We start from the raw sequence: 16,999 nt of genomic DNA, 5'->3' as shown, positions 1-16,999 counted from the left end.
TATATATGTCATATATATGTCTTTCTTCCCATACAGACAATCCTTCTGGAAATCACCGGGAATCTCCCCAGCCTGATGTACATGAACGCATCTTGCGATTACGGCAATGGGGTACTCGTGCCAGCGTCTATTGTGTACGATGCCGACGCATGCCAACAATGGGCTCGCTGCTCCTTCCTTCCCAGAGAGAAGTTCCCAGCGTTCCCGGAAAACCAAGGTACAGTACAGACACTGGTCCTTATCCAGGGATGGACGCCATGTTGTTGTTAGACGAAAATGAGCATTACTTTGCCACTGCGAACGTGCAGCGATGGATTAGCGACAGCGGATGCTGAGAGGATTTATTTGCAAATTGAGTGACAGGTAGTCGGCGTTGGAGGAGGTAACTGGCGGTGGTTTCCGATGTTCCCGCTTTTTTACGTGAGCGGCTGATGTCAGACGCCGGAGGTGGGCGTCTTAGTGCACAAAACTGCGGCTGGGACATTAGCATATTTTTGCAAGTCCGCTAAGTACGGAATCGCAGTTGAGACAGGAGTTTGCGTCTCTGAATCAGGCCCACTGTCTGGTCCGGAACATTCTGGAAGGGTCCTAGTTTATATGGAGGGCCAGTATCTGTGCCATTATGACAGCAGATTTATACTGTGTTTACCATGTTAGTTCTGACAGGAAAAAAGTGGCAACCATCTTGCCTCTGGCTGTGAGACGATGTAACCAGGAGCAGTGCTGAATGGATGAACATACAGGAAAGAAAAGACTCCTAATTACCATGGTTAATGACCAGATTACCATGAAATTGCCATGTAATTCAGTCATTTACCATGGTAATCCTATGCCTTTTTTCATAAGGATTAGATGTGTATATCCATTGAGTCTGGGCTTGTTGTGATGATAAATTCTCCAAAAAAAACAATATATATTTAAAAAATTCTGGCGTTTAATGTGATATTCTTTATTTATTTATTTATTTATTTAATTTATTAACAGTTTCTTATATAGCGCAGCATATTCCGTTGCGCTTTACAATTGGAAACATTGATAGAACAAAACAGGGTAATAACAGACAGACATAGAGGTAAGAGGGCCCTGCTTGCAAGCTTACAATATTCAGATATAGATAGATTTTTGATGACATTAAATTATCCAAATACACTTAAAAGCAATATAAATGTAGGATGAAAATTACATTTGGAGAAGTTATATTCCCCGTGGAAAGCTGGCCCTAAAAAAACCAGGACATCTGATGGTGGATAGAGGGCCTGATTCAGAGCCGGACGCTCTGACAGAGCGCTCGCTCTGAATCAGGGCCAGGCTATTTTTTTGTTGGAGCGGTCTCCTGGCCGCTCGCATAGCTGTGGGTGACCAGCGGCCTTGTGGTAGGGTCTCGTGGCCGCAAGCCCCAGAGAGTTTTCGGCTCAAATTGAGCCGGAAGCTCTCCACAGACATCACTTGTGATGTCAGTGGGGCCACCCCCAAGCGGTAGGCATTCTCATTGGAACGCCTCCGTTTGGATGGCCACACCCCTAGCCCGCCTACCAAAGGGGGCGAGCTGCCACTCACCATCGACAGCCCGCCCCCTTTGTTGCGAGACCCGGAGCGCCCGTCGCTATCCGGGTCTCGCGCATGCGCACGACGGAGCCGGCTCCGTCGTGCGCATGCCCAGTGGGCCACCATCGACCTGGTTGCGAGCGCTCAGCGCTTGCGACCGGGTCTGAATCAGGCCCAGAGATCAAATCGTTAGAATCACTTTATTCTGCCTACCCCATCTGTTTGTCCCTCCCATTTAGAATGTAAGCTCTTACGAGCAGGGCCCTCTACCCTCTTGTACTTCTCCTTACTCTACTTTCACCTACTTCTTACTCCCCACTAGGGCACCTAACACTTGGCTGCTTATGCTCTGTTGCTTATGTGGGTGTTATGGTCGCGAATGTAGCAATTTATATTATCCATGTCCTGTATTGTATTGTACTGTAAGTCAACCTATTTGTTTATGTACTATGTAAGGCGCTGCGGAACACTTGTGGCGCCATATAAATGATCATAATAATAATAAATTAGACATCACTATATGTAACATGCTTATTTGTAAAACAAGAAAACCTCCATTAAATCAAGAACCACTTTATTTTCCCCCCAGATTACACGGCCACCACCCTGGCAGTGACGGTGGGGGGGACCCGGATCGCTCAGAAGGACTTTGTTATATACGACTGTGAGAGGACGCAGACCATAAACCTTAAAACATCGTAAGCAATCCCAGCTGATTATAGTAACGTTTTCTGTTGGGGCATATGTATCAAAGCTTGGTGAGAGATAAAGTGGGGAGAGATAAAGTGCAGACCAATCAGCTCCTAACTGTCATGTCACAGGCTGTATTTGAAAAATGACAGTTAGGAGCTGATTGGTTGGTACTTTATCTCTCTCCAAGGCTTATAACATAGACCCCCCTAGGTGAGAAGTTTTGCACGCACCTCTTGTGCCCATGTGTGTCACATGACTTGTTTTGTTCTCTTTTTACAAAGATTTATAAAGGAACACGTAAGAGACATTGAATAGCATCAGTGGGGTCACTGGTTCCTAATGAGTGGAGGAGGCAAAGGTCATTGTAACAGTGTCCTCAGCACTTCAATTAAGATTCCATTGAAGTTTCTTTATTTACGTTGTGTTGTTAGAGCAGCATAGCAGCCGGAGGCAATTAGCTCCTGACGCACCCCAGGGTTCGTCTTAATCTATCATCTATCTATCTACTAAATATATCACTTGATCAGATATAAATAAGATTAAATAAAAGATACAGGGGCATATTTACTAATTATCAGATTCCAGACCCAATAATTAAAATTTGTTATCCCCTCTATTCGCGGCATAATGAAATTCACTTTCGCCCGAATAAATATCCTAAATATATGCAGGGACAAAGGACCTCATTTAGAGGCGGTCGGAGGATGCAAGCGGTCGCTCAGAAACTGGGCGGCCACTTGCATCCTGACCGCCCGCCTCTGTTGCGGTTGTAAGGCTGTGGGTTAACACCCACAGCTCTAACGACCGCTCGGGTGATGGTCGCGATGGTCAGAGACCATCGCGACCATCGGGGCTTACTACGAGACCCTAGGGTAGGGTCTCACTTGTCGTAAGCCCCGGAGAGCTTCTGGCTCTGTCTGAGCCGGAAGCTCTCCACTGACATCACTAGTGATGTCAGTGGGGCCTCCCCCAAACGGCAGGCGTTCCCATGGCCACGCCTCCGTTTGGGCTGCCACCCCCCCCCCCCGCCCGCCTTCCAAACGGGGCGAGCTGTCAATCAACATCGACAGCTCGCCCCCTTTGGATCGAGACCCGCTACGACCGGCGCTGTCGGTCATAGCGGGTCTCACGCATGCGCACGACGGCGCATGCTCTGTGGGGGGGTAATTGACCCGGTCCGAGCGCATCGGCGCTAACGACCGGGTCTGAATGACCCCCAAAGTCTCTGCGATGTGTACAGAAGGGAAATGATCTAAAAAGCAGTAATTTCCCATCTATACCGGGATCTGGGGGAGTTCTGCGCACGTGCGGTCAGCATTCGCATTCCGGAGCTTGGTAACAGTTGCAGCATCGTATCCCCCATATGGGGGCTGTGGCTGCTGTGGGAAATGAAGGGACAGATATCGGAGACATCTGCTGTGGTCTCCTCTTCATACATTCGGGGGATCCTTAATATTTGCAGGTATGTTTATGGGGAATGTCCCGGAAATATTATTTGATAAATAGGCCCCATAGTTTGGAAAAAAATATTTTCATTATAATTCTTAGCATTTAAGTTTAGGGGTCTATTTACTAAGCAATTCTTAGCATTTAAGGTTAGGGGTCTGTTTATTAAGCCTTGGATAGAGATAAAGTGATCGGAGATAAAGTACCAGCCAATCAGTTCCTAACTGCCATGTCTCAGGCTGTGTTTGAAAAATGACCGTTAGGAGCTGGTTGGCTGGTACTTTATCTCCGTCCACTTTATCTCCATCCAAGGGTTAGTAAATAGACCCCTAAGCCTCGGTCACACTTGTCGGCTGTTGGTGCACGTCTCAGCCCACATTTCACAGCTGAAAAGTGCAACATTAAGATGAATGGATTCTTATGGGCTTGTTCCTACCTTGTTCCAAAATGTTAATGCATTTTTAACATTTTAGAACGTGGCACAACCAGTATAATATAGTATATTGGTAAAAGGACAATGCAAGCAAAGAACGTGAAAAACGCATTTCTCTTATACATCTAAGGCGCGCATCCCTTTTTTTTAATGCAGCTTTACCTGTTTCCCAGCACCTGTGTGAGAATGAACCCTGAACCTTCTTCCTTACATTGCAGGTGCACGAGCTGTGTGACCTCGCCGTGGCCCTGTAGCTGGTGTGTAAAGGAGCACGCGTGTATTTCCAACGCTTCACAATGCGAATTTGCCGTCAAGGTAAGAACTGGGATCTCTCGGTGCACTCTAAGGCTGGTTTAGCACAACATGCCGTAACATTACAGTGCAGCGCCCGGCTCCGGATCACTGCAGCGCCCGGCTCCGGATCACTGGAAGCGAGCTGAAGGAGTGCGCAGGAGTTTTTCTTGTTGCCACTGGTCCCAGGTTAGTATGTGAGCCAGTCATGTGACGCATACAACAAATTCTAGGAACCCTTCTTTAGCCAGCTACACCCATTTATGCTAAGTCACCTACTCACGATAAATATACCGATGTGGCTCCATCACTGAGGAGCTGCTTTCAATGGAACGTACCTCCTAGTTGGTTATTTATTAATAGTTACTTATATAGTGCACACATACATACATACATACATATGAGGGTTCATATTTGTCAGTAGCCAATTAATCAAATGTTTAGGAGTAACCAGGAGCACCCAGAAGAAATCCACGCAAGCACGGTTAGAACATACAAACTCCCCACAGATCCTGGTTGGAATCGAACCCAAGACCTCAGTGCTGTGAGGTGGCACTACTAACTGCTCCACTGTGTGCCGGTGTTTATACACGTATATCTCAGAAAGAAGTGCGTCAAATAGTTTAAGACTGACTGCGATCTACAGACCAAGTCACGCACGTTTTTTGCAACATATCGACCCATATTGAATAAGTTTTGGTGCGAGCGCTACCACTCACAGCCGGGGATCTGTCACTCCCCGCAGCACGTCCACTCCTTTTCCAAATGCCTCTGGCCCAATCCCTTTGTGAGCCTGCAATCTCCACCGGCAGGAAGAGGTGCCCTCACCCCCTTCACCCAGAAATCTGAGACTTCCGCTGACCTTGCCCGTTATAATTACAGGGTCTGTGGTGCTTGATGTCATCACTTTTGTCTCCTGGCTATAGAGTATGTGGAACCCCCATTATTATCTTTAAGGTGGGCATTGACTGCAGGGTGTTTACCTCTTGTGACCACCACATCATCGCGATGCTTTGCGACTGTGGTTTGAGGCACAGACGGCAGAACACAAGGATTCATTGCTCATTAGACCCTGGCGTCGTGAATGTTAGCGACTTGGATGCACGTAATCTCATGGAAACTAATGAGGCCGCTACCTGAGCTGTGAGCCCTCTGCCATAATCCCATTAAACTACCCCCGTGTCAGGGCTGAAATTGAATCTTGTTTTACCGAGCAATCTCATCCCTTCATTAGAAAAGATAGGCTGCAAACTCCTGATCTAATTACCCGTCGCATTAGATGAGACAGATGAGAAATGTTCTCTCTTTCCTGTTGACATGTGAATTTGCTGTTTGTGTACAAATGGCCGGAGACTGTCCTGTGTGTGCACGAATCTATCTCATCACGTCACATCTGAATCCCGTTTTACGTTCCTCTCCCTCTTTTATTTAAGGAACTGGGACACTAAGTTATTGCAATAAGAATTCTCCCGATGGCCTTCCTGCAGAATGTTGTTCCATTTCTCACAGTTGCAAAAATGTGGGGTTAGGAGTCACGGCCATATAAATTGTTTGTATGCACAAGAGAGCGGAGCTTATTCCCAGCGGGTTGTGGGGTTTTGGGTTATTTTTCACAGTTTATCCAAAAATGATTGAAACTTTAAGAGGAAGTATCACGTTTCCAGAAGCTTATCGTTAGCCAAGAGGGGTTTTCTTTGTTCATTTTTAGCTGCACATGAAGTTCCCATTGGAGAGCGAATACACAGGGTTATCAGCAATGCATGTGACATTTATTTTCTGACATCGTTTCTTTACGTCTTGCATGCTTGCCAATCTATACACCAAGAGCTAGTTTGCTTTGCGTGCATAATAAAATCGATTAAAAGTAGTGCTTAAAAAAAATTTATTTGGACACCCCGCTAATTAGTTAGCCCCTATAGCAGGGGTGGGGAACCTTTTTTCTGCCGATGGCCATTTTGATATATATAACATTATTCGCGGGCCTGGTGCAGGCCACACCCCCTCCGTGTGATGTCACACAGGGGCGGGGCCTCAGTCGCCAGTGACTGCAGCAATGCCTGGAGCATCCTGAGGATGCTCCGGGGAGCTGTAAGGGCAGCGGTGAGACCGTCTGACGTGTCCTAAGGATGCTCCAGGTGGCACTGCTGCATAGAGTCTGGCTGCAGGGTGCTATTCTAGGCACCCTACTAGCCAAATGAGGCTAGCAGAAAAAAGCTCAGAGGGCCAGACCAAATGATTCCTGGGGCCTTATATGGCCCCCGGGCCTGAGATTCCCCATCCCTACCCTACAGCAAGGGAGGGCAATAAGCGTCCTTCCAGCTGCTGTGGGACTACACATACCATCGTGCCCTGCCACAGTTTTGATGGGCAGTTCAACCACAGCTCGAGGCCGCTTATCCCTGCCCTATAATCAGTATTGCGTTATATATTTCACAGTGTTAGGCAAGACGAGAACAAAACATATTACCCTGGGCAAGCCCTTACGGGTTTTTCAGGGGGGGGGGTTCTGTGTATGAACAAAAAAAATTACCAAAAACCCACATCCCAAACCTATAAAAACTAATCTCCTAAACTCTTCTCTTTCTAATTATAATTCTATAATTTTTCGTCCTTCACCGTGCGTTGCGGTGCCCCCCTATCCGCCACCGTTAGTGCCATTGTAGACCACACGCTATCGGCTCAATTTTGAAATGTAGAATAAAGTAGTGGATAGAAGAGATCTCCTGTAGGCAAAGTCACCTCACAATCAGGAGATCACAAGAGTCCAACTTTGTTTCCTGGGAGCTGCGAATTGAAGGGGAACTTGGACGGTAAATAATAAAAGTACGGTTCGAGCTCCCAGGAGATGAAATGACTAAAGTCTGTTGGAGTAATTGGCTCACCGCTGTTTTACTGAGGCGGCTACTTGTCGTTACTGCCCTGACGTGTATCAGGGTGAGCTCTCTGCCTGCACAGTGGGCCTGATTCAGACCCGGACGCTATGCTGCGCTCGCTCGCATTGAGCGATTTTTCGCAATCTGCGCATGCATATGATTCGCAGTGCGCGAACCAGTCAGTGTGATGGGAAAGTGCTCGCCCGTAGCCCGCAGTCGGGCCGCTATTTTGAGTGACAGATGGTGCCGTTTCTGGGTGGTAACAGGGGAAGGTGCTTGTAAACGGGGGTGTGGATGTGCGTACGCAGGCGTGCCCGACCGTCAGAACGGCGTTTAATGGGTGTGCATAATTAGCAAAGTAGTGTCATTACACACGTGACTGGGTTGTATTTTAGCCTGAACTGCTCGCAATGTTGTGGTGGGCAAAGGCTACCACAAGCGCTGCGAGCAGCTCCGATGGCTCTCGATGTTCCCGATTAACCCTACAACTGCCGGAGATGACGTTTGCTGCGAGTGGCAAAGGGGCCGTCTTTATACAGGTGCGAGCACATAGTACGGCCGCTCGCTATTACTTAGTGGGCGGCTTTACGCGACGCAGTGCGAGCGCATGATTTAAATAGCCGGCCCCTTTTAGCCAGCGAGCGGCCGCAAATAGCGTCCGGGTCTGAACCAGGCCCTGTGTTCCAAGCCAAGGTCCTTCTGGTCATGTGATTTACTCACCTTGTCCTGTAGTCCCTGGAGTGACTTGGGTGTTGCGGTAAGATCATTGCTGAGATAAAGAGGCTTCAGCAAGCCAAGGCCAGCAGCGAAACAGACAGGAACTAGTAGGCGATGTCACCTCACCCAGCCAAGTCCTGCCAGAGAGTAACAGTATTTGGGGACGAGTGTTTCCCGGAAAGCTAAGCAGTACACCTGGAGTTCTGTAACTCTCTTTGTTTTCAGCCAATCTATTGGGTAGTTGCACCAAGGTGAGGGACGCCCATCTAACTGCTATACACTGGAATGAGATGTCCGATATGATCAGCTGATACTGTAGGATGATGCCACCCTATATAGTTAGAAAGGGCCCCTCCATTATCACGTGGCCAAGCTGCTGTTCCGTGCTCCAGCGCAGATAAGGAGGCGGCGATGTTACCGTACAGCACATACTAACGCCAACCTCTTCCTTCTCCGTTAGAACAGCACAGAATGTCCCAGGATAATCCCCGTGGACATGTTACCCACCCCAACGGGAATCAGCAAGGACTTCACCCTGACACTGGCACGGGGGAACTTGTCTGAGGTAAGTCCTGAGCTGCTACAGCCCGCCCCGAATTCAGCAGCTGGGGTCCTTATCTCTTCCTAAATGACCTACATCCGTCAGCTCCTACATGCAATAAATCACACTGGGGCCCAGTTATCAAAGTGTGTGAGATAAAATCCCCCAAAACACCCGTTTTCAGGGGTTTACCTCAAATACTAAGTATCCCTCGTATGTATGAAGGAGGGACCGCAGCACGTATCTCCGATATCTGCTGTGATCCCTACATTACCGCTGGCAGCCGCCTCCCCCATAGGTTTCTATGGGGGTTGTGATGCATCCAAATTTACCACTATCCGGAATGTGATGCATTCCAGATATTGGCCCCCCGCAGCTAACGCCATCTGAAGATGGCGTTAGCCGCTGTAGCCTGTGGGCTACACCACGCACTATTAGCCGGTGGAGGGATCCGCCGGAACCCTCCCCGGCTATGACGGATGTGCATGTGGAGTCAGCGGGACTGCGCATTCGCACCACCCCCTGAATTGGCCGGCAGCTCTCCGGAGACATCGCAGGGACAGGATCCTTTCGGAGCTCGTGTCCCTGCATGTTCCTGATGATACAGCCGGCCGATAGGATCACTTTTTGCAATGCGATCAGGGGCGTCACTGGCATACCCTCATTGCATTCCATTAATAAATGGGCCCCACTGCCCTTTGTTAAGTGAAACATTTGAAATGTCTGCAAAGTGACAGAAACATGTTGTAAATGTATGTATTTATTTACACTGCATAGTATCCCTATAAAGCCTTATGATATGAGCTACTACAGTCTACATCCCGTACATGTAGCTTACCCCGCTGGGCATTTGTCCCTCTGTCAGTGACCCGTCCTCTTCTGTGCATAGGCCTCCCATTTTCATTAAATGGACATAAAATTGAAGTATAAACAAGATATAAATCTGCTCACACTGCATAAAGCAACCACACTGGGCCGAATTGCTGCGGCTGGGACCCGAAATGACCCGTGACACTGTTTTTGTATGTTGGTATATAATAGGCAGCTCATTCTCTTAATTCAAGCAAAGGGCTAGATATTGCCATCCTGGCAACCAAATCCATGCATCTCCTGCACTGTTTGCATTAGCACAGGAGTGGACACATGACCTAGTTTACTAATTTGTAAGTCGGGAACATATTCCACAGCTTACAGTCTGAATTCCCCCCATCACATGCAGACACACACATCGGCCAAGTTAGTCAGTAGCCAGATAACCTGCCAGCGTGTTTCTGCACTTTGCGAGGAAAGCGGACCAGCCGGAGGAAACTCACACGGACACAAGGAGAGTAGCTGAGAACACACAGATCACAGCCCACACGGCCACATACACAGCAAAGACACAGCACAGACTGAGCAGATGTTATCTGTGTCTCTCACCCTCTAGGACCTGGCCCTGGAATGTCATTTTGGGACAGAAAAAACCTTCCCAGCCAAATGGTTAAATTCCTCATCTGTCCTATGCAGCAACGTCCTGGTAAGGAGGCCAATTGTTTGTGTATCAGTAACAGTCTGTGTTCTCTCCCATTTCACTGTAAGTCTATGGAACGCGTCGTCCTGTGAATGTCACTGTAAGTCTATAGAACGCGTCGTCCTATGCATGTCACTGTCAGTCTATGGAACGCGTCGTCCTGTGCATGTCACTGTCAGTCTATGGAACTCGTTGTCCTGTGCATGTCACTGTCAGTCTATGGAACGCGTCGTCCTGTGAATGTCACTGTCTATGGAACGCGTTGTCCTGTGCATGTCACTGTCAGTCTATGGAACGCGTCGTCCTGTGCATGTCACTGTCAGTCTATGGAACTCGTTGTCCTGTGCATGTCACTGTCAGTCTATGGAACGCGTCGTCCTGTGAATGTCACTGTCTGTGGAACGTGTCGTCCTGTGCATGTCACTGTCAGTCTATGGAACGCGTCGTCCTTTGTATGTCACTGTCAGTCTATGGAACGCGTCGTCCTGTGTATGTCACTGTCAGTCTATGGAACGCGTCGTCCTGTGTATGTCACTGTCAGTCTATGGAACGCGTCGTCCTGTGCATGTCACTGTCAGTCTATGGAACGCGTTGTCCTGTGCATGTCACTGTCAGTTTATGGAATGCATCGTCCTGTGCATGTCACTGTAAGTCTATGGAATGCGTCGTCCTGTGCATGTCACTGTAAGTCTATGGAACGCGTCGTCCTGTGCATGTCACTGTCAGTCTATGGAACGCGTCGTCCTGTGCATGTCACTGTCAGTCTATGGAACGCGTTGTCCTGTGCATGTCACTGTCAGTCTATGGAACGCGTTGTCCTGTGCATGTCACTGTCAGTCTATGGAACGCGTCGTCCTGTGCATGTCACTGTCAGTCTATGGAACGCGTCGTCCTGTGCATGTCACTGTAAGTCTATGGAACGCGTTGTCCTCTGCATGTCACTGTCAGTCTATGGAACGCGTTGTCCTGTGCATGTCACTGTAAGTCTATGGAACGCGTTGTCCTGTGCATGTCACTGTGAGTCTATGGAACGCGTTGACCTGTGCATGTCACTATCAGTCTATGGAACGCGTTGTCCTGTGTATGTCACTGTCAGTCTATGGAACGCGTTGTCCTGGCATGTCACTGTCAGTCTATGGAACGTGTTATCCTGTGCATGTCACTGTCAGTCTATGGAACGCGTCGTCCTGTGCATGTCACTGTCAGTCTATGGAACGCGTTGTCCTGTGCATGTCACTGTCAGTCTATGGAACGCGTTGTCCTGTGCATGTCACTGTAAGTCTATGGAACGCGTTGACCTGTGCATGTCACTATCAGTCTATGGAACGCGTTGTCTTGTGTATGTCACTGTCAGTCTATAGAACGCGTTGTCCTGGCATGTCACTGTCAGTCTATGGAACGTGTTATCCTGTGCATGTCACTTTCAGTTTATGGAACGCGTTGTCCTGTGCATCACTGTCAGTCTATGGAACGCGTCATCCTGTGCATGTCACTGTAAGTCTATGAAACGCGTTGTCCTGTGCATGTCACTGTCAGTCTATGGAACGCGTTGTTTGTGCATGTCACCGTCAATCTATGGAACGCGACGTCCTGTGCATGTCACTGTCAGTCTATGGAACGCGTTGTCCTGTGCATGTCACAGTAAGTCTATTTAAAGCGTCGTCCTGTTCATGTCACTGTCAGTCTATAGAACGCGTTGTCCTGTGCATGTCACTGTAAGTCTATGGAATGATTTGTCCTGTGCATGTCACTGTCAGTCTATGGAACGCGTCATCCTGTGCATGTCACTGTAAGTCTATGAAACTCCTTGTCCTGTGCATGTCACTGTGAGTCTATGAAACGCGTTGTCCTGTGCATGTCAATGTAGAAGGTATATATACTAAGCCTTGGATGGAGATAAGTGAACGGAGATAAAGTACCAGCCAACCTGCTCCAAACTGCCATGTCACAGGCTGTATTGGCAAAATGTCAGGAGCTGGTTGTTTGGTACTTTACTCTGTCCACTTTATCTACATCCAAGGCTTAGTAGATAGATCCCTCAGTCTATAGAACGTGTTGCCTGTGCATGTCACTAACAGTCTATAGAACATATTGTCCTATGCATTTCACAGTCAGTCCATACCATACATCCAATAGTATATATTGACCTGTACAGTGTATATATGGGAAACGGCACAGACTGATTGATTCTTTGCCCGGCAGCTGCACACGTCTGAGAGCAGCCAGAGATTCCCGGTGAATCTGCAGCTGATGACCCATTCAGGACAATTTCTTGACAATCCAGATTGGCTGACTGGTGAGCTAACTGCATTTACTATGTATCTGTACTGAATAACCGTGTATGACGCCAGCAACTAGTCAGTGATAATGGTGCCCAGATTGTCAGATATAGACTAGAGATAACCAGTTAAAGTAACAAACTAGAGGAACGACCTGTGACCAGTGTTTCCGGGGAATGTTGCTTGTTCGACTGACGTCAAATGAAATAGACTCTAAAGGGGGAATTCAATTGTTTTGGGTGCCCGTAGCTCTCGTCTAAAGTGATTACTAATCGCAGATTTCTTATCGCAGCCTTCTGGGGCTTTTGGGCGCCTTAGCCGCATTGCGCTTGACTTTTGGGTGCCTTTACTGTTTCTTTAGATGGGATTAGCTGCTTTACTAACCCCCCGCAGTTTGGGACAAGACATCCGCGATAGTGATGGGCGCCCAAACACAATTGAATAGCTCCCATCACTTTAGACGGGAGCTGCGTACACGATAAAACAATTGAATTCCTAACTAAATGAGCAGTGCCCAGGGCCGTAGCTAGGGTAGTGCGGCCGGTGCCATCGCACAGGGCACCACAGGTCAGGGGGTACTGTTTGGGCCTGTCAAATTTATGTTTATTATCATTCTTGCTTGTAGCTTCCTCTTATTTCATCCCCAGCATCTCCTGGCCTCTCCTATCTCTTCCCTGGCCCTTCCCCATGAGGCCATGGCCCTCTCTCAGGTGCACTATATTATGTCCCTATTTATCCCCAGCATCTCCTGGCCTCCCCTATCTCTTCCCTGACCCTTCCCCATGGGGCCATGGCCCTCTCTCAGGTGCACTATATTATGTCCCTATTTATCCCCAGCATCTCCTGGCCTCCCCTATCTCTTCCCTGGCCCTTCTCCATGAGGCCATGGCCCTCTCTCAGGTGCACTATATTATGTCCCTATTTATCCCCAGCATCTCCTTGTCTCTCCTATCTCTTCCCTGGCCCTTCCCCATGAGGCCATGGCCCTCTCTCAGGTGCACCATATTATGTCCCTATTTATCCCCAGCATCTCCTGGCCTCCCCTATCTCTTCCCTGGCCCTTCCCCATGAGGCCATGGTCCTCTCTCAGGTGCACTATATTATGTCCCTATTTCTACTTCAGGGTCCATAGGGTATCCACAGGATACCTTGGGGTATAGGTGTGACGTCAGTCGCAGGGCACCAAAGAGTTAAGCTTTCAGCCTCCCAGGATTCACTGGGTCCCCCTCCTATACCCCGCCCCCGAGCCAAGGCACCTCAGTTTAGTTTGGTGCCCGGCCGGAGTCGGGTGCACCTGTTGGAGTGGGGGCTAGAAGAGCCCCTGAAGCTTTTTCTTCATGCAGCTGTGGCTGCACATCTGGATGAACAGCATGGACAGTCAGTCCTGACGTCCATGCTGTCTTCCCTACACCCCGCCGGTACCAGAACGCCGGTACTGATCCGGGGATGCTGGTGGGCATCTGGGGTCACAGCTAGCGGTGACCCCAGATGTTCCGGACCATGGCCGGATTCAAGGGGGACAGAGGTAAGCAGCGGGGTCCCGCGGTGGGTCCCCGCTGATCACATGGTCCTAAGTCCCCAGGCAGGGGGCTCCTTGGGGACTGGCTGCAGCGTGGAGCCAGGCGACCAACCTGCGCTTCCACTACCCCCTGGGACAGCGGACCGCAGCAGAGCGGTAGCGCTGCGGCGTCCCAGGGGTTAAATGCATGCCAGGGGAGCGCGCCTTCCCTGTCTCACAGCCGGCACCTCCCCTGCTGCACACAGCCCTCTCTGCACTGTGCTGACTGGCCCTGTGTCAGCGCTCCTCCCCCAGGCCAGCCTCCTCTCTGCTCCTCGGTGGCCATCTTCTCCAACGCATGGTGAACGCTGCTGGAAGCACTGGACGGAAGCATCGTGGTCTGGGTCCCCCCGCATACCTCTCCTCCGCTGTGGTCAGGTCTGTGTATGCAGCGCTGTGTCCTACCAGGCCCTGTGTCTGTGTAGTTGAGTGATCAGCGCTGCCTGTAACTTTTCTTCTCTAAAATGTCAGCTTTATTACTGTCCCTGTTCTTTCTGCTAAGCCCTTGCGGTGCGGTGCTGCAGGGTGGTCTCTCGCCTATTTAATATATAATTGGTGAGAGGGGTCACATACATGGTGCCATCATGTCTGAAAGTGATTTTCCCCTCCAGCTACAGTGTACCACGTGTAAAGTACCGTTAGCGGAGGGGGAGGGTAGCGCGGAGGGCCTTTGCCGGCAGTGTTTGTCCATGGCGCGGCCTCTTACGGTTACAGCACCGGTACAGGAGCCGCCCTGGGCTTGTTTCGCTCAGGCGCTAACAGCTTTAGTGGGCCAGTTAGCTCCGCAGCCCGCGTTTACTCCGATGGGTTTTTCCCAGCAGTCTGTGGTGTCGTCACCCATGCAGGGTTTCCCACGACAATTGGTGGTACCCCACAGTCTCCCTATTTCCCCGCTCCCGGTTTCTCAGGAGCCAGCGTGGGTTAACTCCCTGACGAGTTCTGTACAGCACTTGTCGGATGTATTGCAAGGGGAGTCTGTGATGCGGCCTCATAAACGGCCGGTGGCGTCTCTGTCCGCTCCTTATGAGGATGACGAAGGGACGTCTGATGATGGGGAGATTCTGGATCCTTACGATCAGGAACCTCTCCATACTAAGGACGCTGATGCTAAGTCCAAAGTATATATTCCTGGACTTATTCGGGCGGTCCGCACTGCCTTGGTGATTGAGGACGAAGTTCCCCCAGCGGCTAAGTCTAAATATGCCTTTTTCAAAGATGTGAAGGGCGATGCCACAGTCTTTCCTCTTTCGGGTCAGTTGGTGGACCATTTAGAGGAGGCGTGGAAACAGCCTGACAAAAGATACCAGCCGCAGAGACGCCTGGCGGTGGCTTATCCGTTCGCGGATAATTATTTTGCTAAGTGGGAATCCCCTCCACAGGTGGATTCTCACGTGACCCGTCTTGTCCGTAGTGCCACATTGCCGATGCCATCCATGTCTTCCCTTAAGGATGCTACGGACCGCAAGGTGGAAATCTGCCTGAAGTCCGCTTATTCCCTTGCGGGGGGGGCAGCACGGCCGGCTATGGCCATTTGCTGGGTTGCCAGAGCGATGGAGCACTGGGCGGATTCATTAGAGGCTTCTTTTGATTCCGACTGTCCAGCCGAACAGGCGGAGTTGATTGGCAATCTCCGTGATTCGGCCACTTACATCAACGAGGCGGCTCTAGACATTAGTACTCTGGTGTCTAGAATTTCTTCAGCAGCGGTAGCTGCTCGTCGCACCTTGTGGCTGCGATCCTGGAAGGCGGACGCAGATTCCAAGAAGGGTCTGGAAGCCTTGCCGTTTACCGGAGAAGTTCTCTTCGGTCCGGATCTGGATAAGATTGTGGCCACGCTGGCGGCAGCCAAATCGGCTTGTCTCCCATCAGCCGCTGCTCCTTCTGGTTCTGGACCATCGTTCTTTCGGTCATCTAGGGCCCAGGGCAGGCCCAAACCACAGTCGTTTCCTCGTCAGGCTGGCCCTAGGAAATCGGTCAAGCCCCGGAAGCAGGCATGGAGTACCAGACGTCCGGCCCTCAAGCCAGATGACAAGCCTGCGGCCTGACGGTCCGGGCCTCCCTTTGGGGGATCCCAGGGTGGGAGGCCGCCTGCTGCAGTTCGCCCAGTGTTGGTCGGTCACTACGACAGACACTTGGGTTCTGGAGGTGGTCTCCCACGGATACGCCCTCTCCTTCTGGCACAGACCCCCGGCTCGATTCTTCACCACGGGTCTACCATCAGACCGGAACAAGGCTACGGAGCTGCGGAAGGTATTGCACACTATGCTCCAGGCTGGAGTTATAGTGCCTGTTCCTTTCTCCCAGAGGGGCCAGGGTTTCTATTCAAATCTTTTTTTGGTACAGAAACCCAATGGGTCGTATCGTCCGATTCTCAACCTCAAAGCACTCAACAAGTCTTTGCGGGTACCGAAGTTTCGGATTGAGACCCTACGGTCCATCATTCTGGCGCTGGAACCGGGGGACTACATGGTGTCATTGGACATACAGGACGCTTACCTGCATGTCCCTATTCTTTTGCGCCATCAACAGTTCCTCAGGTTTGCAATCCGCAGCGACCACTTCCAGTTTCGGGCGTTACCTTTTGGCCTGGCGACAGCACCACGTGTTTTCACCAAGGTGATGGCGGTCATGGCGGCTTCTCTGCGGCTGCAGGGAGTCCGCATGTTGCCGTACTTGGACGACCTGTTATTGGTGGCGGGATCTCCAGAGCTCCTGTTACGCCACTTAGACCTGACCATTGCCCTGCTGCAACGGCACGGCTGGCTAATCAACTGGCAGAAGTCCACTCTAATCCCATCTCGGAGGATTCTGCATCTTGGAGCCTTATTGGACTCGGGACAGCAAAAGATCTTCGTGACGGAGGAAAAGATCTCTGCTTTACAGTCAAGGGTGCGCAGTTGTCTGCACAGCCGCCAGGTGTCTCTACACTCGGCGATGAGGTTACTGGGCTCCTTGGTGTCGGTGTTCGACATGGTGGAATATGCCCAGTTTCACTCCAGACCTCTGCAGCACCTGATCCTGTCAAAGTGGAACGGGCTGCCTCAGTCTCTGAAGTCCCAGACGATTGTGTTCACCCCGGAGGTTCGCCTGTCCCTTGCTTGGTGGTTACAAAC

General features: G+C 50.2%; 1 protein-coding gene across 1 annotated transcript in view; it reads left to right on the top strand.

The window, feature by feature from the left end:
- The window catches only part of PLXND1 (plexin D1), a 158,872-nt gene that overhangs the window by 77,714 nt on the left and 64,159 nt on the right, over positions 1 to 16,999 (top strand). Inside the window, exons 6-11 of the mRNA XM_088450238.1 lie at positions 37 to 217; positions 2,135 to 2,243; positions 4,336 to 4,432; positions 8,459 to 8,563; positions 9,966 to 10,055; positions 12,252 to 12,345. Coding sequence (XP_088306364.1) covers positions 37 to 217; positions 2,135 to 2,243; positions 4,336 to 4,432; positions 8,459 to 8,563; positions 9,966 to 10,055; positions 12,252 to 12,345 — 676 coding nt within the window. The remainder of the gene's footprint in view (positions 1 to 36; positions 218 to 2,134; positions 2,244 to 4,335; positions 4,433 to 8,458; positions 8,564 to 9,965; positions 10,056 to 12,251; positions 12,346 to 16,999) is intronic.

This window comes from Taudactylus pleione, unplaced genomic scaffold (genome assembly GCF_031769625.1).
Source record: "Taudactylus pleione unplaced genomic scaffold, aTauple2 ptg000512l, whole genome shotgun sequence".
Taxonomy (NCBI): domain Eukaryota; kingdom Metazoa; phylum Chordata; class Amphibia; order Anura; family Myobatrachidae; genus Taudactylus; species Taudactylus pleione.
This window is presented reverse-complemented; position numbering and strand designations above follow the sequence as displayed.